This window comes from Rattus rattus, chromosome 2 (assembly GCF_011064425.1).
Source record: "Rattus rattus isolate New Zealand chromosome 2, Rrattus_CSIRO_v1, whole genome shotgun sequence".
Classification (NCBI taxonomy): Eukaryota; Metazoa; Chordata; class Mammalia; order Rodentia; family Muridae; genus Rattus; species Rattus rattus.
This window is the reverse complement of record NC_046155.1, coordinates 84,087,206-84,111,849: the sequence shown is the minus strand read 5'-3', so window position 1 is coordinate 84,111,849 and position 24,644 is coordinate 84,087,206. Positions and strand designations below refer to the sequence as shown.

The 24,644-nt window shown below is 46.6% G+C and overlaps 1 protein-coding gene across 1 annotated transcript in view; it reads left to right on the top strand.

Annotated features, from left to right (window-relative positions):
- The window catches only part of Xylt1 (xylosyltransferase 1), a 286,196-nt gene that overhangs the window by 152,944 nt on the left and 108,608 nt on the right, over positions 1-24,644 (top strand). The window contains exon 3 of the mRNA XM_032892825.1: positions 15,158-15,671. Within this exon, the coding sequence (XP_032748716.1) occupies positions 15,158-15,671 (514 nt within the window). The remainder of the gene's footprint in view (positions 1-15,157; positions 15,672-24,644) is intronic.

The window sequence follows — 24,644 nt, the reverse complement described above, 5'->3', positions numbered from 1 at the left end:
GTAGAACCAGTAAAAGTTAAAATTCAGCCTGTAATCTAGCCATCAGACCCAGGGTAAGGGGAAGCCATTTATCTTCTGGCTTTGTTTCGTTTGCTAATTCTCACAAAGTTGCAGTGGGTCAATAGTGCCCTGGTCTGTGTGGGAGTGATGGTGTTTGACATATCTAACGTCTCTGAGCATCCTTATCCGTGAGATGAGAAGGAGGTGTGCCAGTGTGCTTGGCTCACTTGTAAGGAAAAGGGTGTGTAGAGTGCCTAGAGAGGTGTAAGGATCTTCTAAGCGATAAGTGAAGGCTCGCCCAGGGCAGATGTCTCTTCCCACCCCTGCCCATTCTGTCGTCGCTCTGTTCCAGCTTACTATTCCAGGTTCTCATCTGTGGGAGGAGCCTAGGTTTTATTGATCTCCTACCTGGTACTTTCTAACCCTCTCTCAGCTTATTGGCCATTAGCTTATTATTGACAGGTGATGCTTCCACATAGAACACGAGGGATTATTCCTACACCTCCCACATGGCATTGGCTAACCATCAGGCTTATCTGCCTCAAGACTGTTCTCGATCTGAAATGCCATCCTTGTCTTAGCATTTCCTCTCTATCCTAACCCCCAAGTAACTCCACTAACCCCCAAATAACTCCACTATAACTCCCCAAATAACTCCACTAACCCCCAAATAATTCCACTATAACTCCCAAATAGCTTCCACTATCTCTTGTTCTGCAATCTTATGTTCCAACAGGGCTGAGTCTTTTGTCTGCTGCTCAGCATCTAGAATGACATTTGCGTAGAAAGCGCCCAGAGGTTTCTGGATGAGCAGGGCACTACACAGTAGCAGTTACAGGTGAGAACTGCCTAGAGGGGCTGGCTCTGGCAGTAATCACACTGTAAATCAACTAAGGGAGATGGTACTTCCATTTTAAACTTGGGGAAACTGAGGCTTCATGATGTTAGAAAGTACTTGCCCGAGACTAATTACAATACTGAATTTGAATTCAGGTTTAACTGAACTTCAGTAAGCATGACATCGCAGGAGCAGCCCTCCCTCTAAAGACGAGGGGCCTGCCTCTGTTCTTCTTCTCAGTGTGCTCCTTCACCGGGCGAGAGTGCAAGGCCATCTGGCTGCAGGTGACAGGAGTGTTCGTCATGCTGACTATGGAGTTCGTAAGATTGTCAGCACAGTTCTCAGCCCTGCCTGTGTGAAGATGAGGACAGGGCTGGGTGCCCGAGGGCCATGAAATACTGTGAGATTGAAAGTAGGGCTCCAGAGCCTTCCTGCTGCTCTGAATCAAGGAGGTGAGCAATGACACCCAAGGCAGAGAGCATTTTTGCCATGTCTGTCTTTTCAAGTTGGATTGGTTTTCTTTTTGGTACAGTGGCAAAATGTAGAACTGCAGTTAATTCTCCTTACTGAGCAGGAAGGATACCAGCACCGGCTTATTAAGACTTGAGAATATAGACTATTAAATGAGAAGCTGGTTGCATGGCATGTGAGGACAGGTCTGTGTATATGAATGCATACATGTGTGAGTATATGCATGAGTGAATATATGCATGTGTGTATGTATGCACACATGTGTTGGGTATATGCATGCATGTGTGAGTATATGCATGAGTGAATATATGCATGTGTGTATGTATGCACACATGTGTGAGTATATGCATGAGTGAATATATGCATGTGTGTGTATGTATGCACACATGTGTTGGGTATATGCTTGCATGTGTGAGTATATGCATGAGTGAATATATGCATGTGTGTGTGTATGCACACATGTGTTGGGTATAAGCATGGATTTGTATACATAGGAGTATGTGCATCCTCTATTAGTTTTATTTCTGTTGGTATGATAAAATACCCTGACCAAAAAAGCACTTGAGGAGGAAAGGGTTTGTTTGTCTCACAATTCTGTCTTATACTTCTTCATTACAGGGAAGTCAAGGTAGCACAAAATTAAAATAGTCACATCTCATCCAAAGTCAAAGCAGAGAGAATAAGTGCATGTGTGCTAGTGCTTCGCTCATTTTCTCCACTCATATAGGATAAGACACAAACCTAGGGAATGGTGCCACCCAAGGTAGGTTGGGTCTTTCCACACCAATTAACTTCATTAAGTTATCCTGCAAAGCCATACCACTGGACCAGCCTGACCTAGGTCATTCCTCATTTGAGACTGTCTTCCTAGGTGATTCTAGATTGTGTCAAGCTAACAATTAAAACTAACCACACACACCTGCATGAGCATATAGATGCAAGTATGTGTGTGCACACAAGCATTTTATATGGATGTGTATGTATTAACAGGTGTGTATGAGCACATTTGTATATATATGTGTGTGTGCATAATGGTGTAGTAGGCCTCTCTCTTGCCCCTCTGCCCTCTTCCTTGAGATATGAAAAGATGGCCCAATCAACTTCCCTCTGTGCTTTCTATGAGTGGCAGGGGAAGCTTCTGACCACTAGAGTGTAAGCTCCTGGCAGATATTAAAGAACTTATTAAAGCTAAAGAGAAAACCATATGTAAACGGCAAAAAGCATTGGCATCTGCTCCCCTGGTTCCCTCTGTTCGCGCTGTCCAGGGTTCAGCTGTAGATTGGTCAGTTTGCACCTTTGCAATGTGGCTCCTCCCTTTCTCCAAGAGAGACTCGACTATGCCTTTGTTTCCAGCCAGCCAGGCAGGACCACAGAGCACTTCAGGTGTTTCAGGACTTCAGTGTATATGTCCAGTGTTTGGAGGACACAATTCTTGAACTGACACTGAGAGCTGCTTTTTTTCACTGTGTGTCCTGGGGAAGGCCAGTGATCATACCATGCCTCAGTTTACTTGTCTGTTAAATGGGCTTGGCAAGAGTATAAGCTGTATGTGGGGATCCTCATGAGGATGAAATAGTACTCTTGTCACGTGGCATCCTGTGAGTACGCATGTATAGTGAGTGGCAATTGCTTTCTGTAAGGATATGTGTCCCCTGGTTCTGTTATACATCCTAGCCTCTTTTCCCCTTTTTCTTTGGGAGGTGGTGGTGATCAAGCCCAGAGCCTGTGCATTGCTATACAAGTGTTCTTTCTGCCATGGAACCATGCCCCTAGACCTTTTATTTTATGCAGGGTAGTGTGGTAGCTTGAGAGACAAGTACCCTGTAGTCTCGGATCTTTGAGTTCATAGCCCTGTTTGGGCAGCTCAGAAAGTGTGGCCTTATGGGAGGAAGTGGAAAGCAGGAGTGGGCTTTAAAGTTTCATGGCATTCCTAGTTGGCTCTCTGCTTCCCATTTGGGATTCAGAGTGTAAGCTCTGAACTGCTTCACAAACACCGTGCCTTCCTGCTGCCATGCTCTCTCACTATGGTGGCGATGGACTCTCATCCCTGTGCAACTGCAAGCCCAAATAAACCCTTCCTTCTGTAAGTTACCTGGGACATGGTGTTGTTATTACAGCAACAGAAAGGTAACTGATACAAGTAGTGCCTTGCCATGAGGACTAGGTTTGATGGGGATCCTTTGGCCTGGACCTCCCAAGTGGTTAGGATCATAGCTGTGTGTTCCACACCTGCCTGGATTAACTATTCTGAATCCCACATCCTTAAAATGACGTCGTTTTCAAAGCCCATGAGCAAAGTCCCCCAGCCACACTCCACTGTTTTTCCTTTTCTATTTACTCCCTTAAAGGTTTAGTCCTCATCCTCCATGCTCCTAGCAGGTCACAGAGCTGAGGTGCCAGTATACCATTTAATGGTAAAGCCAGTATCCTTTGGAGAACTGGGCCAGTTCAGGTTAAGCCTGCCTTGTCTGTGTTTTGCCTGCAGCCTCCGGTCCCACTTGAGCCAACTTTTGCCTCGAGCTAGCAAGACAAACTAAATGTTGTTATTTTAATGTATCTGGTCACCTGTCAGAAATCATTTCTAAGGATGTTTTCCCTTTTTCTCCCCTGTCCCCTTGCTCTCCATGCAGCTGCGTCTTAAAAGAGGTTAGTCTAACACAGCTGTCATCCCCTGGCCCCTTGAAATGCAATGACAAGGTAGAAGCAGGACTGAAAAGGAAAATGGGTGGCACCAGGGTCTTTTAAACCCAAATTATTATCACACGTATTTTCTTGTGCCTGGGGACCTCGGTTGTAAGTCAGAGAACAATTTACAGAATCAAACAGCACAGAGACCAATCTGCCCTGTGTTTCCCCATGAGGAGTGTGGGACTGACTATGAGATATAACACAATGTGGGCTGCAGAGGGGACTCTGTTAGTCGGTATCCCCAGTTGTGTCAAAATACCCAAGATTATCACCTTTTCATGGTGCGTGCCACAAACAGCCTTTAATAAACTATGAACACAGCCAGATTCAAGGTTGCGAATGTATGAAACTTTTTAATATTCTCTCTCTTCCCTCTTCTCTCCTCTCTCTTCTCTCCTCTCTCTCTCTCTCTCTCTCTCTCTCTTGTGTGTGTGTGTGTGTGTGTGTGTGTGTGTGTGTGTGTGTGTGTATGACTTTTCCTTGAAAGTTAATTTGTGGTTCTAGAGTGTGGGCTTTGTAGATGACAGCGTTATGTCACAAAGTGAGAAGATTGGACCAGCCTTGAAGGCTCATTTTGTTTCATTATTTCAAACATTTAATTTCGGAGATATAAGATTAAGTTACTTGGTATGTAGCGCATCATGTCTAGTAAAAACATGCGGCAGAGGAGGCCTGCTCACCCCAATGCCATCAGAAGGCAGAGACAGAGTAACAACTCAAGGTCCTCATATCTCCCTCAAGAAAATGCCCCTAAGGGTATGACGTCTTTCCACCAGACCCCTCATCCTAAAAGGTTCCACCCCTCCCTATAGTTCCTATGGATAGGACCAAACCTTCAACCCGTGGGTCTTTAGGAACATTTAAAACACGGAATAGAGTGGACTATTAAAGACCTTGATTCATCAGGAGGGCAGGGGGTTAGCCAAGGAAAAGGGAACTGCTTAGAAAGCAGCACTGTAATAGGCCACCATGTTCAGTCTGAGAAGCATGTCTGGAGCACTGTATTGCTAAGCAGAGCCACAGCCTGGGGTGTAAATAATAGGCATGATGTTCTCAATGCTACCCCGTGTGCCAGCTGCATCCTCTACTATCCAGCAGGACCGCTCCCAGCTGGGTCTCTTTTGTATTGGTGTCTGTGCCCTGGAACCTGATTCACAGCTGTCCCCAAGCTGTAAGAGTGGCCATGTTGGAGGGGGAGTAGGTGTTGGGCACACCCTTTGCCTCCCACTCAAGTCACCCAGAAGTCTCCTCATAACTCAACTCCCAGACTGCATCACAGAAGCACTAAATTGGTATCTCCAGGGTTAGTGGTTAGTAAGCCCCCGATGATGCCAACGCAGACCTATGATTGAGAGCCAGGAACTAGATGCTGTGAGTGATCTCTATGCCATGCAACCAAGGGCAGAGTGATTAAGAGAGGCAGTGAGGGAGAGGCCCAGTAAACAGAGTGCGTACTGAAAAAGTATGAGGTCCTGTGTTCAGATCCCCAGTACTCATGCACAAACAAAAAAGCCAGAAGTAGGATACCCATGCATAATCTCCGTACCAGAGATGTGGAGAAGGGGAGGTGTCTGGAGCTGCCTGCCCAGAAGCCTAGACAAATAAGTGAGCAGAGCAGACATTAAACGGAGAGAAAGACAGGATACAACTGTAACAAGGTATTGAATGAAGCAGGCAGATGGCAGAGTGCTTCTCAGGCTCATGGGAAGCTCTACCCAGAGGCTAAAAGGGCATCTAATGTCTGACTCCAACCAGACTTCAGACTCCTGGGCATAGCTGGCCACAAAAGAAAAGGTGCACGGTGGGGCCAGGGGCATACCTCGGAGGAGAGAGTACTCACCACACTAGCATAGACCCTTCATTCAGATCCCACATAAAATCCAGATGTGGTAGTGCCACCCAACAGTGAGGACTGGAAACAGGCAGAAGAGACTGTACCTCAAAAAGCAGAGTACAGAGAAAGACAGCTAACCCAACATCAACATCCTCATATGCACACATACCGAAGTGCATATGCACATACCACACACCTACACACACACACACACACACACACACACACACACACACACACACACACACAGGCTAGGCAAGAGGAAGCAGAAATAGCCCACCTTTCCACCTGATGCCCAATGAGCCAGTCAGGAGCAGGCTTCTGCCCTACTCCCACACACATCCCCAGTGCCTGAGTTGCCAACTGGCTCAGGCTTGACACCCAGGAAGTCCAGTGAACAGATTCAGGAGAGATTACTGTGAGGTCACTGTGTTTGACAGCCATGTCTGCTGATGTAGTCTATGCTGTCACTCCAACAACGCCACCACATCTCACTGCCCTTTAGGATTTAGCTGTAAGCAAACATATTTTCCATAGGAAGAGAAGCGGGCTTAGAGAAGTTAATGAACTATCCCAAGCATCACACAGCTTGGAAGTGTAAAGGATGGGTTTCAATCTAGCAGAGCAAAGGTGGAGTTTGCTCTTGGATCACTGTTGGACAGTGCTTGGTGATCCTCAACAGTGTCACATTCTCCAGGATTTTGCATAGCTCTTTCTGGCCCCAGCAGCTTAAGAAGCAGACTACAGTCCATCATGTCGCTTCTGCAGGAGGGAGCGGCAATCTCTTTTGGGGCAGTAACACACAGAGTGAGCTCTGGTGAGCCTCATAACTTCACCCTGAAGCTAAGTAGTAATGACAGAGCCTGGTGATCTGTCCCACCGGGAGGGGCACACCTGGTCCCAGGGCTGCATCCCGTCAGGCCCAGCACCAGGTCCCATGATCACATCCCCTCATTTCTCATGCAGTAGCTTTCCAAAAGCTTGAATGCAAGTGTGGCTGTTGCTGTGGACACAGACAAGTCCTCTGCCAGCCTAGGCCCAGGTGTAAACAGGAAGTGTCAATGGGGCGCTTGCATTGTGCAGGGGGCAGCTTGAAAGACCACAGCCTTCTGCGGGAATCCAGCCAATGAAAACATGTTTGCAAACCCCTGACTCTGGTCGGTGGGCCAAGGCAAGCAGAGACTCATAAAGGAGATTTAGGGCAGGAAGGTGGCATATTCATTTGTACCTCCACACAGTAAAAATAATTTATTGGCAGCTGCTGGGAAGCTTTAGTCTGAAATCACGTGGCTGGCAATATGAAGACCTTTCTTTCTCTTTCTTTTTTCCTTTCCCTAACCCAAACAGCCCAGGCTTACAGATGAAGAAATATCATTGACTTTGTAGTGTATGCATGCATGTATGGATGCCTTGTGGATGTGTGTATAGTGTACATATGTATGTATGTATATATGTTTGTGTATATGCATGTGGGTGGGTATATGCATGTGTGTGGTGTGTATGTATATGTGTATGCATGCATGTGCTTGTACATGTGTATATGCTTTTATGTGTACAACTTGCACACTTGCATATATGTCTGTACATGCATATATGTATGTCTATTTGTGTATATGTTGCTCGTGTGTGTGTGTGTGTGTGTGTGTGTGTGCGCGCGTGTGTGTGTGTTCATGCTTCTATATTTCTTTATTTACAGGTGGCGTCCCTCACTAACGCTGCCTTCCCAGGAGAACTTTCTCAGAGGCTGTGGTAATGATCTCAGCAGCTTGCCATTTATCACCCACTTGTGGCAAGAGGAGGGGGAGGAGTCTCAGAGGCAAAGGATGAGTTGTGGATAGGGATGTCTTTCATCTGCTGGAGACCCATTTGTCTCCTTAAGTGCCTGTCCCATGGGGACCTGGGTAGGAGTTTGTGGAGAAGGGTGAGGGCTGGGACTGAGCAGACATGGAGAGGATGAAGCAATGAGGCCAAGGAAGGTACCCAGAGAAAGATGACCCCGGAGGCAGATAGCATGTTGAGATTTAAATCTGCCTGGGGACCAGGGACGGAAAAGGCCTGGAGAGAGAAGGGAACAGAATCTGAGACAGCCAGGCAGGTGTTCCTGCTGACATCACTTGATGAGTCTGCATGCCAAAGGTCGGCAGATTCCAAGCTGCCATCTTCCAGGAGCACCAACAGAGAGGGTGTCTTCCCCAGGGTCACTTTGAAAACACATATTGCTCTTGAACAGTCATGGGCCCAGACTGCAGGGCTTGTGGCTATGCTGTGTGATGCAAGGTCTGCTACTTTTACCTCTCCATAGTTTTTCCTCCCTCTCTGGAAAGCCTTTTCTTGTTAAATCTTCCTCCAGCCACCCTCACCTTCCCAGCTTGCTTCTCTGTTTTTAACTTCTGCAACTAGTTTTGAACTTTAAAAAGGCAGTTTCACTGTAGACTAGTGCTGTGTCCTTGCCAGCATCCCCAACCCCAAGCCCATGGAATGTAAGTAAGTGAGTGCCAACATAAAGATTTTCAATGCCATGTCCTAGTGGATATGGCCATCATCATACCTGGGAGGGTCTCCACAGTCTCTGACATCTGATTCTCACTGCCACAGACCTTGCTTGTGATCTTCCAGTCCCTCCAGCCTGGTTATCTTGGTCTTGGCTTCTTCATGGGAAGTCATGCCTACTTGTCTGCAGAAGGCTGACCAGGGCACTGAGATTCCTGTGTTCTCTCTCGGTTATCTGAAGTTCTGTCCTTCTGTCATGAAGACACCATAATCAACACAAACAGGTGTGAAGGGAACCCTTTCTAGTGGTTTCCAGGGGGGACTTCCTGGACAGACGTTTGGCTGTACCTCTGCCAGTCCCTGACCTATCTATTAAGATTCTTTCATTTGTTTGTATGTTTTAGAATACATGTTGCTGTGACTGTTAGGTGAGCTGAGCCTGGGTCTTGTGATAGAATCTGACAAGTCTGTCATTTCACATTGTGACCTTTTTGTGATAAGCGAGTTAAGAATCGATTGATTCTGAAGCATCCCCCGCCGTAATTTAATCAGCGTTGAGTCCACGTTGCACATTCGGCTTGTGAGTCCCTTGTGGGGTGACAACATCCATGGCTAGGGTCTTCATTCCTGCCTTATTTTGGCAACGTTGTTTCTTGGTGAACCTGAAGCCCAGTGATTGACTAGACTGACTGGCCAGTGTGCTCCAGGGGTCTGCCTCTCTCCGCCTCCCCAGCACGGGAGTGTACACAGGCACCACTATACCTGGCTTTTTCAGTGGGTGCTGGGGAACAGGAACCAGCTCCTCATTCTACTTATCTAGCAAGCATTTGACCTGCTGGACCATCTCCCCAGGCCTCCTGCATTTAGGCTTTTAAACAATATATTCCAGGATCTAGATGTGTTGGCACATTCCTAACATCCCAGTACTGTGGAGGCTGAGGCGGGAGGACTGTGAGTTGGGTGCAAAGAGTGAGAGCTTAAGAAAAGGAAGGGAAGGAAGGATAGAAAGGAAGAGGAAGGGAAGGTTGACAGGGAAGACAGGTAGGGTGCAAAGGACAAGGAGCAGCTTGTTTGGGGCTTCCCACTACTCTGGGGTCCCTCAGCTTTCTCCCTCTGTTTTCATTTCTTATTCTGTATGCAGTATTGTCATGTCTGTGACATGGAAAGAGCTAGAAAATATAGGGCTAGATGTTCCCTGGTCCTTAGTAGGCTTGAGAAGAGGGAACATACAAGGGCTCTAAGCCAGCATGTCCTTTGGCCTCTGCAGCTTCTAGCCCTGAGGAACAGTCTCTGAGGCTGTAGTCCAGGCAGATCCAGATGTTGGTCATCACAGAGTTTATCAGAGATGACTGTGCACTAGGGGAATGGGTTAACGGATGTGTCCAGAGGTGATTGGTTAGGCCTTTTGGAACAAAGGCAAGACAACCAGAAGCAGGCTCATCAGGCTTCAGGACAGGCAGGAAACAGAAGAGTTTCAAACACCAGGAAAACACCAGAAATGGTCCATATGGCTTGTGTAGATCTAGGCGTGTTGGCACACTCCTCTCATCCTGGCAAACTCAACTGGTATTGCTGGACGTTGGTGTTTGGTGTTTGGACATTGGCTGGATTGGTGTTTATGGAGCCCCTGCCCTCCCTGCTAGGCACAGGGCTGGTTTTCCTATGTTGGCTAGAGTCAGTGGCATGCTTTTTCAGGTGGGTGACGTACCTTGAGATTTTCCCTCTATCGTTCCTCCCTATCCCTCCCTACTCTCCCTTCCTTTCATTCCTCTCTCTGTTCCTTTTCTCTTTCCCTCCCTCCCTCCTTTCCTTCCTGTGGTTCCTATGGTGTCAAAAATTTAGTCCAGTGCCTTGTACATCCTAGGCTATCTGTGTGGTACTAAGCTATGTTTTCAACCCTTTTCACAGTTTCTTTGTTTAAATTTTAAAGCAGAGACTCTGTAAGTTGCCTAGGCTGGCTTTGAATTCACTCTAAAGCCTAAATCTATAACCTTAGACTTATAACATACAACCTATAACCCTTATTTCAGTTCCCTGAGTAGCTTGGAACACAGGCCAGTGCCACTGGCCTAGTTAGCCATGAAATTTTTTTAAGACAAGTACTGGACCCATCATGGAGAGACATCTCTGAGCAGATGGAAATTAGCAGTCTTCCCAGTCTCTGGAAAACAGTGTTGAGGACTTGGTGAAGAGAGGGCTCAGGATAGGGACTATTCAAGGATGGAGAGTCCTGTCGGGCTCAGGCCAGCCTCCTTCCCTGAACACATTCAGAACTTTTGGGGTCCAACTCCATTGTTTCCATTGGGCCTAGGTTCTATCTCCTCTATACATTACTGAAAGGGCAAGAAAACAATGTGAATCCCAAGTCCAGGCATACAGAGAAGTCTGCAACATGATCAAATCCTCAACAGACTCAGTGGCCTGACCCATGACCTCTGACACCAGAACCCTGTTAGAGACAGTGATCTGGACTGTGTCTGGGATGGCACCGATATCCTTCAGAGCATCCATCCTTGGTCCTTTAAACTCTATCAGATTAGTGTTCAATGAGCTGAAAAACAACTTTACTAGTCAATCACATTGATTAACAACCAACTCAGACAGTGTTTACTAAAACCCATGTGGGACCCATCCTGTTACAGATGAGAAAATTATACAATCACTAAAGCAAGACCTGTCTGCTTCCCTCCCTACCCAGTGCTCATTCCCCACAAGTAATGAAAAGTAAAAGTTGTAATCCCTAAATGCATGGGGAGCAAGGTGGGGAGCATGGGGGGTGGGGAGGAACTACAGCCTTCACCTCTGAGAAACAGGACTCAGGGACTGGGATCCAGTTGACCTAAAGGAAGTCTGATCAATAGAGACCAAAAGAAAGGCAGAAAAAAGGTGTGTGTGTGTGTGTGTGTGTGTGTGTGTGTGTGTGTGTGTGTGTGTGTGTGTGTGTCTCACAGCTGCATCTTTCTACCAGATCAAAATCAGCTCTAAACAAGCCCAAGGTTGAATGGGGGTGGAGAACATTAGTACACTTAATTATTCTTCCAGAATAAAAATGAATTCTAGCAACAGCTTTGAGGGAAGGCAAGGCAGGAGCAATTAGAAGTTCTGAGATGCACACAAATGTTTGAATGAACAATCATTATAATAAGTACATTAAAATAAAAACAAGTCAAAGGGTTGCATTTACATAAATAATCCAAGGTGAGAGTGTTGGATTGTCTAAGAATAAAAGGGACGTGGCCTTTCAAAGAGGAGATGTGGTAACCAATGTGTAGATCAGGAGAGACAGGTAGCAGCAAACTAAGACAGATAGTTTTTGGAAGATTTATTTGTGTGTAAACATATATGCCTCTGTGTGTGTGTGTGTGTGTGTGTGTGTGTGTGTGTGTGTGTGTGTGTGTGGCTTGTGCTTGTGTGTGAAGGTGTGGCCGTGGGTACACATACTTCTGCCTTCATAGGGAAGCATTTACAGAAGGTCTTGAATGTCCTCTGTCACTCTTTGCCTATTCCTTTCAGAAAGGATCTCTCCCTGAACCAGAGACTCATTCTTTCTTGGCTCTGCAGGAAGTTACTCCTGTCTCCACCCTGTAGGACGTGGGGTTACAAAGTTTTCTGAGTACCTGAATTGTTATGTTGGGATCTGAACTCCAGTCTCAGCAGCCCTCTTAATTATTGAGCCATCTCTCCAGCCCCCAGGCATTGAATTAATTAGTCAACCTGTTATGTAGTTGATGTCTGTTTCTTATTCTTCCTCCTACCTTGATTGAGTGGGAAGAATCTTCCATAATTTCCCAGCATATTCACCCTCACCAAAATACCCACTAGGTAAACATCATCAGATCTGCGTTCCAGCTGAGGAGTGAGGCACAGTGAGTCAGAGTCCCTTTGTACTGTGATCTCGGTTGCTTCGTCTTCGTGTCTAGTCTCTTCTTCATTAGTTCACTCTTCCAGCTTCACAATGTCCCCAAGCTTTAAGGGCACAGTGTGAGGGTCCTACTCTGGGACCCTGCACTCTGTGAACCTCTTCAAGGGATGTGATGGGAGGTTACCCAAGGATTCGTTTGTTGAGACCGTCTCTTTGTGTAATCCAAGCTTAGATGTGCCTAGTTGTGTTGACCAGACTGGTTTAACTTGTAGCATTTCTCCTGCCTCTGCTACTTCAGTGCTGAAATTACAGGCATGGGCCATTATACCCAGTATTATTATTATTATTATTATTATTATTATTATTATTATATTTTTATCATGTTCTTTCTCCTCTCAACTCCTCCAAGATCCCTCCTATTTCCCTACTCATACAACTTCATGTTCTCTCTCTCATAAAAAAAACAAAACCAAAACCAAAAATCAAATAAAAAACCTGACAAAATGAAACAAAAAGCACACACACATATACCAAAAAGAAACCAGAGCAAACAAAGAAACAAAACATGGAGTACATTTACTTTGGTCACCTATTCCTGAGCACAGCATTGGTTCTCAGTCTTCCTAATGCTGCGACCTTTAATGCAGTTATTCATGTTGTTGTGACCTCCAGCCATATGTTATTTTTGTTGCTTCTTCATAACTGTAACTTTGCTACTGTTAAGAACTATAATGTAAATATTTTTGGAGATGGAGGTTTGTCAAAGGGGTCGAAACCATAGGTTGAGAACCTCTGGTGCGGGGCCTTTCTGGACTCTGGTTGATACCCCTGTAGACACTGAATTGGAGAAAACCGGTTTACCCCTTCCCAATTACAAATAGCATCTTGGTGAGGAGTGGGACTTTGTGTTCCCTCCCCATTCTCAGTGCTGGGATTTTGGTCTGTATTTTTTGGTTTTGAGTCAGGGTCTCACACTGTAGTCCAAGCTGGTCCAGGACTTGTTCTATAGATGAGGCTGGCCTGATATTGCAACAGCAATCCTCCTGCACCATGGTAGGATTACTGGCATGGGCTATAGCCCTTAGGTGTTTGTTTGGGCTTGTTTTTGTCATTCTTGAGTCAGGGTCTCAGGATGTAGCCCAGTGTACCCTGGCTAAGCCTGAATTTTCAGTGATACTCCTGTCTCTGTCCAAATGCTGGAATTACAGTCATGCACCACCATATCCTGCTCCTGGATTGGCTTTTGTTTTGCTTTGTTTTGTTGGTTTTTGGAGGGTGGAGATGGAGGATGTGAATACGTCAGCGGGGAGAAAGTGAGGACTGTTTTCCTCTTCGTATACTGATAGACGGATCTATAAAGCAGATATGGCATTCATATACAGTGTTATTATTCAGACATTCCTAAGGAAAGAATCTTATAATGTGCAGCATCATGGATGAAAGTCAAGGACCCAGAGAGAGTTTGCTGCTCTTGCAAATGGCCCTTCTCAGCACCCATTTGGGAAGGACCATAACCACCTGTAGCTCCAGCTCTAGAGGATGCCTCTTCTGGCCTCCAAGGCACTGCAATCAAGTGCACATAAAACATACATACATACATACATACATACATACATACATACATACATACATACATGCATGCATGCATGCATACATACATACACACATACATACAGGTATACATACATTCATGCATACATACATTCCAGGCCAGTCAGGGCTTCGTAGTGAGATTCTATCTTTAAATGGGGGAGGAGGGCTGCTTAAGTAGATCTCATAATTTTTTCCATGTTTTTGAATTCTTAGTCCCACACAAAAAATACAAGTTTTGAAGGAAGACAGTGAGGCAGAACTGTGGTTACTAGAGAAAACAGCACAGACTCTGTGGGATGGAGTTCTCAGGCCTCTGGAAATGCCTGATCCTCCCTCACCCTGCCTCACAGAGACTCTAGAAGCTGTTAAGTGCCTGTGGACTACTCATTTCAGAAGGCAAATGTCCTCCTTCTCTCTTACTGGAATACGTTGTTAACATCCCAGAGCAGCTGAGTAGCATCAGAGGTGGGGGACAGTGGACGGGAGCACCCTGAGTCCCTGGTGCCATGGTAACTGCATCTCTCAAGAAGATGGTCGAATTAATTGTAAGCCACATTGGCCTCATGGCAGAACCAGCGCCTGATATCCACACTTAACTGGGGGAACTGACCTTAGAGAAAATTCAAAGCCAGCCTGGCCCACCTGGTGAGACTTGGAATAAAAAATAAAATAAAACAACATTTTAGAAGGGCTGTGGATATAACTCCATGGCAGCACACTTTCTCGGGATGGTAAGGCCAGGGACTTGAGCCCAGCACAGCCAGGGAAGCAAAACACCACAGGTTTGCATCGTTCTTGAGACTCATTGCCAGTCTCGTTTGGCACTCGCTGCACGGTGGATAAAAATCAAGTTAAATTAAACTAAATTAAAAGATAAAGCGGCATGCTGTCTTGTTTATGGACTTGACAGTGGTCCAAGCCTACCTTCTCTTATAGGCACAGACAGACTTGCTTGTCCTTAAGGCAGTATAAACATGTATAAAATGCATATAATGCATAAAATATATACAATGTATGCAGCATTGATCCATATCATCTCCTTTATCCTTTGATCTTGAAGATTCCGGCTCTACCGTATACCATCACAGCACCTTCTGCTGCCATTTGAACAGAAGCCTGGAGGGAAATTTTCCCCAGACAGTAGAGTGGAGGAGGGGATCTTTGAGAAGCGCAGTCACTGTCCTGGTCACAGTGAGCCTGGAGAGGCTGTCTTGTGGGAGCAGAGTGGGAACTAAGGCTCAAGGAGAAAAGTATCTCCGATCTGAACCAATGAGAGAAGAATAGAAATCTTGGCTCTGGCTTCTCCACCTGTCACCCTCTCAGGGCCAGTCTGCTTGCCAGCAGGGCTCAGTGACAATTTTCTGTTTCTCTAATTCTCTAGGATGGCTACTTCTCTCACCGGCCCAAAGAGAAAGTTCGGACCGACAGCAACAATGAGAACTCAGTCCCCAAGGACTTTGAGAATGTGGACAACAGCAACTTCGCACCCAGGACCCAGAAACAGAAGCACCAGCCAGAGTTGGCAAAGAAGCCCCCCGGCAGGCAGAAAGAGCGTTTGCAGAGAAAGCTGGGTGCCCAGGACAAAGGACAGGGGCAGTCAGTCCTAGGAAAAGGCCCCAAGGAGGTGCTGCCTCCTCGGGAAAAAGCCCCAGGCAACAGCAGCCAAGGGAAGGATCTCTCAAGACACAGCCATACCAGGAAGAGTGGTGGCGGAGGGTCCCCTGAAACTAAGTCTGACCAGGCCCCCAAGTGTGACATCTCTGGCAAGGAGGCCATCTCAGCACTGACCCGCGCTAAGTCCAAGCACTGTCGCCAGGAGATTGCAGAAACCTACTGTCGCCACAAGCTGGGGCTGCTGATGCCAGAGAAGGTGGCTCGATTCTGTCCCCTGGAAGGTAAGTCCCTTTCTCCTGTCTCTGGCCCCATCCCCCTGCCTTCTCAGGCCCTCCAAGTATAGCCAAACCCTGACCACAAGATCTAATTTGTCTGGGAATTCTGCACTCCTTCTTACCAAGTCACATGACATGTGTTAGTAGTGTAACCTGTTCCCTTTAGCAGAGATGTCCAACTTTGACACTTTGATATGATCTCAGTGTCTACAGATATGTTATGCTGTGTTCATAGCTACCTGGAATCTACAGGCTACAGAAATAAGAAAAAATTAGACTTGGTGACACCTTGGCTTTTTACTTATGCAATATTGTAAAGCCCTAACATTATGTAAAGAACTATATGTCACCCAGAGATTATTTGAAGAATTCAGGATTATAATATCACACCATTTCATGTAACAGGACACTGTTGGATATAGGTATTTGTAGGATCTGGTACCCAGACCTCCATGAGGGACACCTCTTCATGGCTTTATATGTCCAGACAGTTATTAGACGGGTTGAGGTCCCAAACTCCAAGTGTCCCAAGGGAAGATGGGAAAGGAAGGTTTAGCATGGCCTTCCCACGTTCCCTCTTAGTCAAGTTCAGCATGACGTTTTGAGCTAGTAGCAGCAAATGTGTATCCATGCAACACTTCCTGTTCAATAGATTTACAAAGAAAGATCCTCCTTTCCAAAGCCTCTGTGTGGTCCAGGTGGTTCCTGTCTGTGTTCTTGATTGCACTTGGCACTTTGTGTGCAGCAATAATTAAGTAGAATGCACTGTTTCCAAGATCTGCTCTTAGCCAGTGCCAGGCAGGGGCACTTTGGAAGTCTGAACCAAGATAATGTGGCTCCTGTCACGCTTAGAGCTTGCATGCTGGCTCTGTGAAGAGTCAAGTAGCAAATCTATACGGTCACTGGGCTGTACGTCTTTATCCATCCCAGATCTTGGGGCAAACACACAAACATCAACGCCCTTGCTTAGGTTCCAGTGGATTCAGACTGCTTTACTGCTTGCAAGAGGCTTCCATCCTGACCATCTAATTTAAGGGAGAAATGCCATGACATCAAAAATACATGCAGTTCATCTGACCTTTGGAATGTCGTAGTTCATTCTGGTTCACCTTAAATGTGCTCAGAAAGTTTGTCAGCCTACGGTTGGGCAAAGGCAACAACAAAAGCAAAGCTTACATTAAGACAATGTGTTGACTGCACCATGCAAATTATTAAATACTGCATTGAAAGGGGAAAGCAGGATGGCGTTGGGATGGGTTTCGTTACCAATGTCATCAAGTTGAATGGTCATATGTCATCCATCATTATGCTAGGGATCACCTTTAGTCAAATGTACAATGCCGTTCAGTCACCATGAATCCTGTTTTGAGGAAACTGAGGCTCAGACAGGTTTAGGATTTGGGTGGAGGCAGGCAGCTAACAGACAGCAAAGCTGATATCAGAATTCAGGACAGAGTCTGAGTCCTCTTCCGTAACTCCGTTAGTCCTCAGGAGACACATGGATTTTCACTTTAACTGGAGTTGTATAAACCCCAAAGAAATTTAGCTGCCTGAGAGGTGTACCCGCTTCTCCTCAGCATAGTCCAAGGGAGAAGGGAGGCTATCAGCTGAAGAAACAAGGGAGCTCGTGACAGTGATACAGAGCATAGGTTCCAGGCTAGAGGGCCTGTATCTGCGACTCGGACTTCCCCTGCACAGACGTGAGACTTGGGGCAAGTTGCCTGCCTTCTCTGTGCCTTGGTGTTAGATTTATTCATCCCAGAGGGTTTAAAGACTACACAGTTAAGCAAATGTGCCTGGTCAGTGATGCACATTACACAGACACTTGCCTTACAGCTTACCCCACAATCATCCACTACCACATAACAGAGTCTCCAGTGCGTCTCCTGGCTCATGCTGAGATGTCTGCAAGCTAGTGTGAGCTCACTGGGGCTGCCTGCAGGGTTGGCTGTCTCTGCCTTGGCGAAGGTGGCTTGCCCTCCCAGGACCTCAAAACTGGTTAATGGAGTTGGCATTTAAGACACATGGCACACCAGCCCCCATGATGCTTTAATTTCCTGCACCGTGGCCTCCCCTTTGCAGTAAATTTACTGTGAATAGACTAATTGCAAAATAACTCTAATTGGGTAGTTATCAATGAACAACTTCCCGTGAAACAGAATGGCTTACAATTAATAGCATTTAAGCCATAAACTATTCTTCTGCGAAAAGCAGGGATGTAATTACACCCCACAGGGAGATTGCCTTCCCTTCTGGAAACCATGACACCCGGAATTTCCTCTGCTCTGGAGGGATTGGCTTTGGCCTAGTGGTCCTTTGATATCTCCGGTGAAATGAGGAAAAGAGCTACAGAAGAGGGAACACTTGACATCGGGCAACATAGGAGCATTGCTGTTCCTCCCCACACAGAGGCACCCACTGGGCCTCGCCCAGACCATACCCTCTGAAGGCCAGGCCCTCAGAAAGGAAACTTATTTTCTATGTTGAATATTCTGAGTGGTTTTGTTTCCGTGGCTCCTCTGCTTTTCCTGTTCCAAAGCCTCATCCCCACTCATCCCAGGGGACGCTCTGGAGAAGATTTGCTCTCTACATTCTTGCTCTTCTGACCTTTGCTTTCTGCCTCCTGTGGAGAATAATCTTGAAAGAAGTGAATAGAAGACATCCTCCACTCCATTTGAGGACAACTGTTATCTGCTTGCAGATTCCTGTAGACTGTCCACCAAGGAACATACAGAGAGAGAGATTCTCAGGGGTTTTGTGGAAAGACCTGTCCCTAAGTATGACCTCAGAAGAAGGTGTCTCCAGACCCCCAGCAAACCCTGCCTCCCAAAGATTGGATACTCACTGCAGCCACAAAGCTGCTGTATACACACACACACCACACACACACACACACACACACACACACACACACACACACACACACACACACGCACACACACAACACGCTCACATAGAGCTGCATGGATACCTATCCATCCTTTGGTCCCTAGGACCTCGGAGTTACTCTGACTGAACCTCCCTGTGTTTTATGGACTACAACTCTGTGAGGGCAACAGTCAAGGGCGTCTTGAACTGGAAAAAAAATGTGGTTTTTAACTCAAGATCATGAAAGTCTAGGACTGAAGCCATACCCCCTGCCTTTACCTCAATCTCAAATCACCTAGGGATTCAGTCTCAGACTCTTGTGGTGAGAGGGCTTGGCAAAGCTCAACATCTCATGCCATAGAGGCCAGGAAGCAAAGGCAAAGCATGAGCTGGAGGTGGGACAACCTTCTTCTTTTGTTTTTTAATCCATCTTGGTCTTTAGCCTATAGGATGGCACCACCCACAGTGGGGGCTTGCCTTCCCCTCTAAGCTAATCCCACCTGGAAATGCCACCAAAGACATACCCAAAGACTACTCCCCTGGTCACCTAGGTGCCTCTCAGTCCAATCAAGTTGGCTAAATCAGCACATCTGTGTCTCAGGGAGCTATGCCCAACAGTCCCCCAAGTCTCCCATCTGGAAGTGTCCCACCTGGACAGTTCCACTGGGACTTTTCTAAAGCACTTGGCTGTTAAAACCGAGAAGAAAGCTAGCCAGAAAGCCAACATCAAAAGTGACCCTCCTGCCTCCCTCCCACCTCTGCCACCTTCTCATCTTTCCCCAGAAGTGTCCGGCTGCTGCCCCTGCTGGAGAGGTAACTCTCAGTTAAACTTGTCTCTAGAGTGGGTTGGTCTCTAAATGATGTGCCTGAAAACTAAGCTGAAGAGCTTGCACCAGAAGAGGGAAGCATCCATGACAGGACACGCAGGAGGCCAGCTTCTGGAAACTTCCCTTATGAATAAGCACTCCTCAAACCAAGTGTATTTTTAAACAAGAGGATCATGGCTAGATGAAGTTTTTCTTGTGCTCTCACAATGACCTCTATAGACCAAGGGATTGGGAACAGGCTTCTCACTCTGCACTTGTGAGCTGCAGCTTGGAGCAGTTCTGCCTAGAGAGAGCCTGACTAATCGGCTTCCCTTTTGTTCGAGGCCGGAAGGGGATTTCGGAAAAGGATAAAGCCCCTGCATGGCTGGGAGGCAGTGCAAGCCGGGTGCTTTACTGGCCTAGAGCACATGGGTGCCTGTTTCCTCTTCCCTGGCTACCTCACCCCATCGCACAACAACTCTCCCTCCCTTAGGTAACCATGGAGACACTAGCATCTGGGACCCTGTTGCCTGGAATGTCACAGGCAGTTTGAGAATACTAGTAATTTGGGTTGTACAGTTGGCAAGCTTCTTTTTTCATAAATTCGAACAAAATTGTTGATTCTTCCAGCACCTGGCACCAGGCTTGATGTTCATCAAGTATCTGTTGCTATTGAGTGGTTTGAGATAAGGGGATGAAAGAAATCCTAGCTCACATCCTCTGGCTTTTTCACAACCCTGGGGAGCGTGGAGGGTACCCGACAAATGCCATGGAAACTCATCTTGAACAAGAACATTGATCTCTTCCCCCAGCACACTTCAATGTTACCTGTTTCACTAAGTCGAAAGATGCATGAAACAGTGCATTGCCTGAACAACACAACTTCAAGGAGGAAGGGTGTCTGGGCTCCGTTTCAAAGGCTGTGGTCCATCGTCACTTGGCTTCATTGTTTTGTGGCTGTGGCAAGACAGGGTAGAGCATCAGGGCAGAGAATGATGGGCATCGGTAGAGCAGAGCTGCTTACTCATGGCAGCAAGAATACAAAGTCAGAAAGGAAGGGACTGGGGACCAGTTATACCCTTCAGGCCCATGGCCCTAGTGACCCATTCCTTCCAAATAGGCTTTGTCTTCAAGTTTCCATCGCCTTCTAACAATTCCACTGAAAGATGCATCCATCCGTGGGTTGATGACTTAATGAGGGCAGAGACCTCCTGAGCCAGTCAATCTCAGAAAGCCCCACATCTGAACACAGGCAGAATTATAGACCAAAACTTTTGGCAGATGAGCCTTTTAAAAGGATATTCCATATCCAGTCCCCAACAAGCACCTATCACATAGTAAATGATATATGGGTGCCAAATGGGCGATGTGGTGAAGCTGACTTCGGCACTCACATTGCAGGATAGTGATGGGAGGTAGGCAGAGAAGGTGCAGGCTATCACCCAGCTGGCATCAAGCAGGGTGGAGGGAAGGACTGTGAGTCTGACCCGAGTGTCTCCAGGTAGGTAGAGAAATGGTCTTAGGATATAAATTTGGACTCTCTTGGAAGCACTTGCTAAGAATGTCGACACTCTCCAGGAGGAAGGATCGCTTACATTCTTGAGCAGACTGAGTTCACTGATGGACTCAGCTCATGTGTGTTTAGCAGTTCCCATGTTCCAGGTAACGGTGCAGGAATAAGATCCATAAACAGGGCAGATGGAGCTAGCTACCCTCATAGAGCGTCTGTTCTAGAAGCTAACTGTTGTCGAATACAAACCAGACTCTTTACAGCCTGGAAAATAGGTTTGCACCTGTGGGCCCAATACCAGATCACCCCTTGATTGGTGGTTGATGGTTTTGGAAGCTCTCAGTGGGGGCTGGCAGATCTGTGTCTGCAGCAGAGCCTTTGGCAAAGCCAAAGCTTTGCTTAGGATGGCAATTCAAATAAGACAGTCTAGGAGGCTGAGGATTAGCTCCCAGGGTACAGTACTTTACCCAGCATGCCCTAGGCTCCAGGCTCCATCCCCAGTACTGTGTAAACTAGGTAAGGTGGAGCAGCACTCCAGAGGTGGAGGTAGGAAGACAGAAGTTCATGGTCATCCTTGGAGACATGTGAGTTTGAAACAAGTCTGAGCTACCTAAATCCCTGTGTGTAAACAAACAAACTGATAGATAGACGTAAACGGAGCAGACCAAATCCGAAAATTCAGAATCTGAAGTGCTCCAAGATACATGTTTTTGTCGTTGTTTTCTTGAGACAAGGTATTAATTACTCCGTAGCCCAGGCTAGCCTGAAACTCCGTGATTCTTCTGCTTCAGCCTTCTAAGTGCTGAGCTTCCAGGTGTGAGCATGGTGCCCAGGTCCGCCTAATTTTGAGCACAGCCGACTCCATCCCTCAAGAGGAAAATGCCAAATTTGACCTGTTGTGAGAGTATTCAAAACGCAGACACTCTCAAAATAGCATATGAAATTACCTTCAGGTATGTGTGTAAGTTATACATGCAATGTAAATGACCATACATACATTCCATGTTTAGACTTGAATCCCATCTACAAGCTATCTCATTATGTACAGGAAAAGGTATTTTTAAAAACCTGAAATCTGAGCCTTTCTGGTCACAAACTTCATGGACAAGGGGTCCAAAACCTGTGATCACACTTCGAAGTCCTCAGGGGATGGCTAATTGCCAAGGATGATACTTAGCAAGTGAGTTATGTTAACTCAGTGACTCCTTCTGCCAACTCTGTTTTCCAGGAAATTAGGGCACATGGAGAGGGACGACTGGCCAAAACCACACAGTTAACAAGTAGCAGAGTCAGGATTCAGTAGCCAAGGGTCCAATGGCCAGAGGCTCAACCATATGCTCTGCCACTTACAAAAGCCGGAAGCGTGTGCAGTGCTCTGCCTATGGTGCCTCCCAGCTGCTGCAAGAGACTCACACCGTCAGGCTGTTCACTTGCTGCTGGATGGGGGAGCCATTCCACTGGAGCCCCCCCGACTGGCCTTCGAAGTTAGCTGGTCGCTTTAGATAAGGAACAGACTGTATGGTTGCCCCATTTCTCTGTCACTTTCTGGTCGCCCAGAGTATTTGCATTAGTGTGACATGACAAAGCAATAATTTTTCATTGTATCCTTCAGTCACCCATGAGAGATTGGATTTAGGTCACAATTTATTACCCCGTGGAATTTAATCCAATTTTTAACACCATGTCAGCCACTCCAGTATTAGAGCTTTTTTAATGGCTGTGAAATTTATACAATGATAAAGTAATTTAAAACATATGTAGGAAGAGCATTGGGACAAATTGATGTGTATAGAACCCTACGGTAAAAATTGAATAGGAGATAAACATGGGAAATGGTGATTGATTACAGGATGGTGGAAACTGTGTCCCACTGATCAGCTTCTAATGGCAAAATTAGTAAACTAATTCATTCTTCACAGTTTTGAGGAGAGTTTCCATTGCCCTAAATCAAGATCGAGGCTCAGTCACAAAGCACAAATTAATAGCTCACCTCCAGGTGCTGTGTGCCTCAACTTAGAAACAGGCCTGAGTGACTGGGAGGCTGCCAATAGCCTGTCTCAGGGGACCTCTCCCGCCACCAACAGCGGGAGGGATGGCAGAATCTCCCTGTGTTTATTTAGAGTATGTGCATGTGCATTTGTGTATATGCATGAGTGTGCTATGTGTGTGTGTGCACTAGTGTGTGTGTGTGTGTGTGTGTGTGTGAGAGAGAGAGAGAGAGAGAGAGAGAGAAAGAGAGAGAGAGAGCGAGAGTACATGGTCATACCTGAGTGTGTATGTGTGTGTGCAAGTGCATGTACGTGTGTGCTTGTGAGTATGGGCATGTGTGTGTGCATGTGTGTGATATGTACATATACCTGTTGGGGTAGAGGACACCTGGTGCCCCGCTCTCTGCCTTATGTCTTATTTCCCAGGGCCTTTCACTGAGCCCTGTCTTAGGCTGCCAAGTGACGTCCTCTCTCTACCCAACCCTCCACCCTGGCGTTGTACACAACCATGCTTGGCATTTTATGTGAGTTTTGGAGATCAGAGTTTCACACTAACTGCCCCTTTCCACTGAGCCATCTGCCCAGCTCATACTCAGTTTTAGAAAGTCATCTGCTCTCTCCTGTCTCCCAAAGATACACACAATTAGTGCCATTCTGAAGGCACAAGGCAACACCTCTTTGCTGCTGACCATGGGTGGCTCAGGCACAGGTCTGAGTCCCCCAGGACACTGTGTTAGTTACTTTTATGTTGATGTGACAAGAGCCTGAAAACAACTCAGAAAGATTTATTCCAGTTCCTGTCCTCAGGGGACACAGGAAGCACAACACAAGCTCTATCCACTGCACCCCAGAGGGGTGTTGTTTGCTGTTGTTGTTTGCTGCTTGGGGTTTTGTTTCTCCTCAATGGGTATAGATTTCAGGTTTGCTAGATGGATGTGTTTTAGAATTGATGGTCCAGTGCTGAATATACTTGACACTCCCAAATTATATGCCTGGAAATGGTTTGAGAGTAGCTTTTGCATTGCGCGGATTGTCACAAGGTGATTTTGCAGTTAGGCCTTCTGCACGCATACACTGTTTCACTTAGGCTCCTGGATCAGCTCTGATCGGATGCTCTGGTAAGAACTGCTAACTCTTTCCAGAGGTAACTTTTTCTCACCTTTATTTTGGGATAGTAGGGGGCGGGGGGTCATTGTGTATTGAGTGGAACAACAGAATAATCGGATTTACAAAGGCGGGGGGGGGGTGTGTGTGACAATTTCTGTGAAAGACTAGCTACTGAATATTCCAGGTGTAGCAGGACCTGATAACTCTACCTTAACTCCTCAGCTGTACATGGAAAGGACTGGGTATGGCTGTGCCCTCATAGATAGCTGTTTACAAACAGACAGACAGGATTTGGCCCAAGGTTGTTCTGTGTGCACTCCTGCTTTAAGACAAACTGTGCCTCTGTGTCCTTAAGGCAGTGGCAGACTGAGAAGAGAATTTGCAGAATGGAAGATGTTTACTTACCCCCCATTATCCCCCCAAGGTCAAACTTGTTCTGACCTAAAAGTTAGGAGGATCCTCAGCAGGCCTCAGGCATCCCTTCAGGTCTGCAGCATAGATGTTGCCTCCTCTGCTCCCCATGCACTCCTAGGAAAGCTCTCAGGACAGAGCCCCTGCAAGGTGACCTGAAGGCTCAACAGAGCCAGAGCAGCCAGGGCCGGGCATGAAAGAACTTGGTCCAGCTCCTGATGCTGGCTAGACTGCACTGTTTGTTTCTGAACTTTATTAGCATTGCAGCGGGGGACCAAGAGAATTTAGA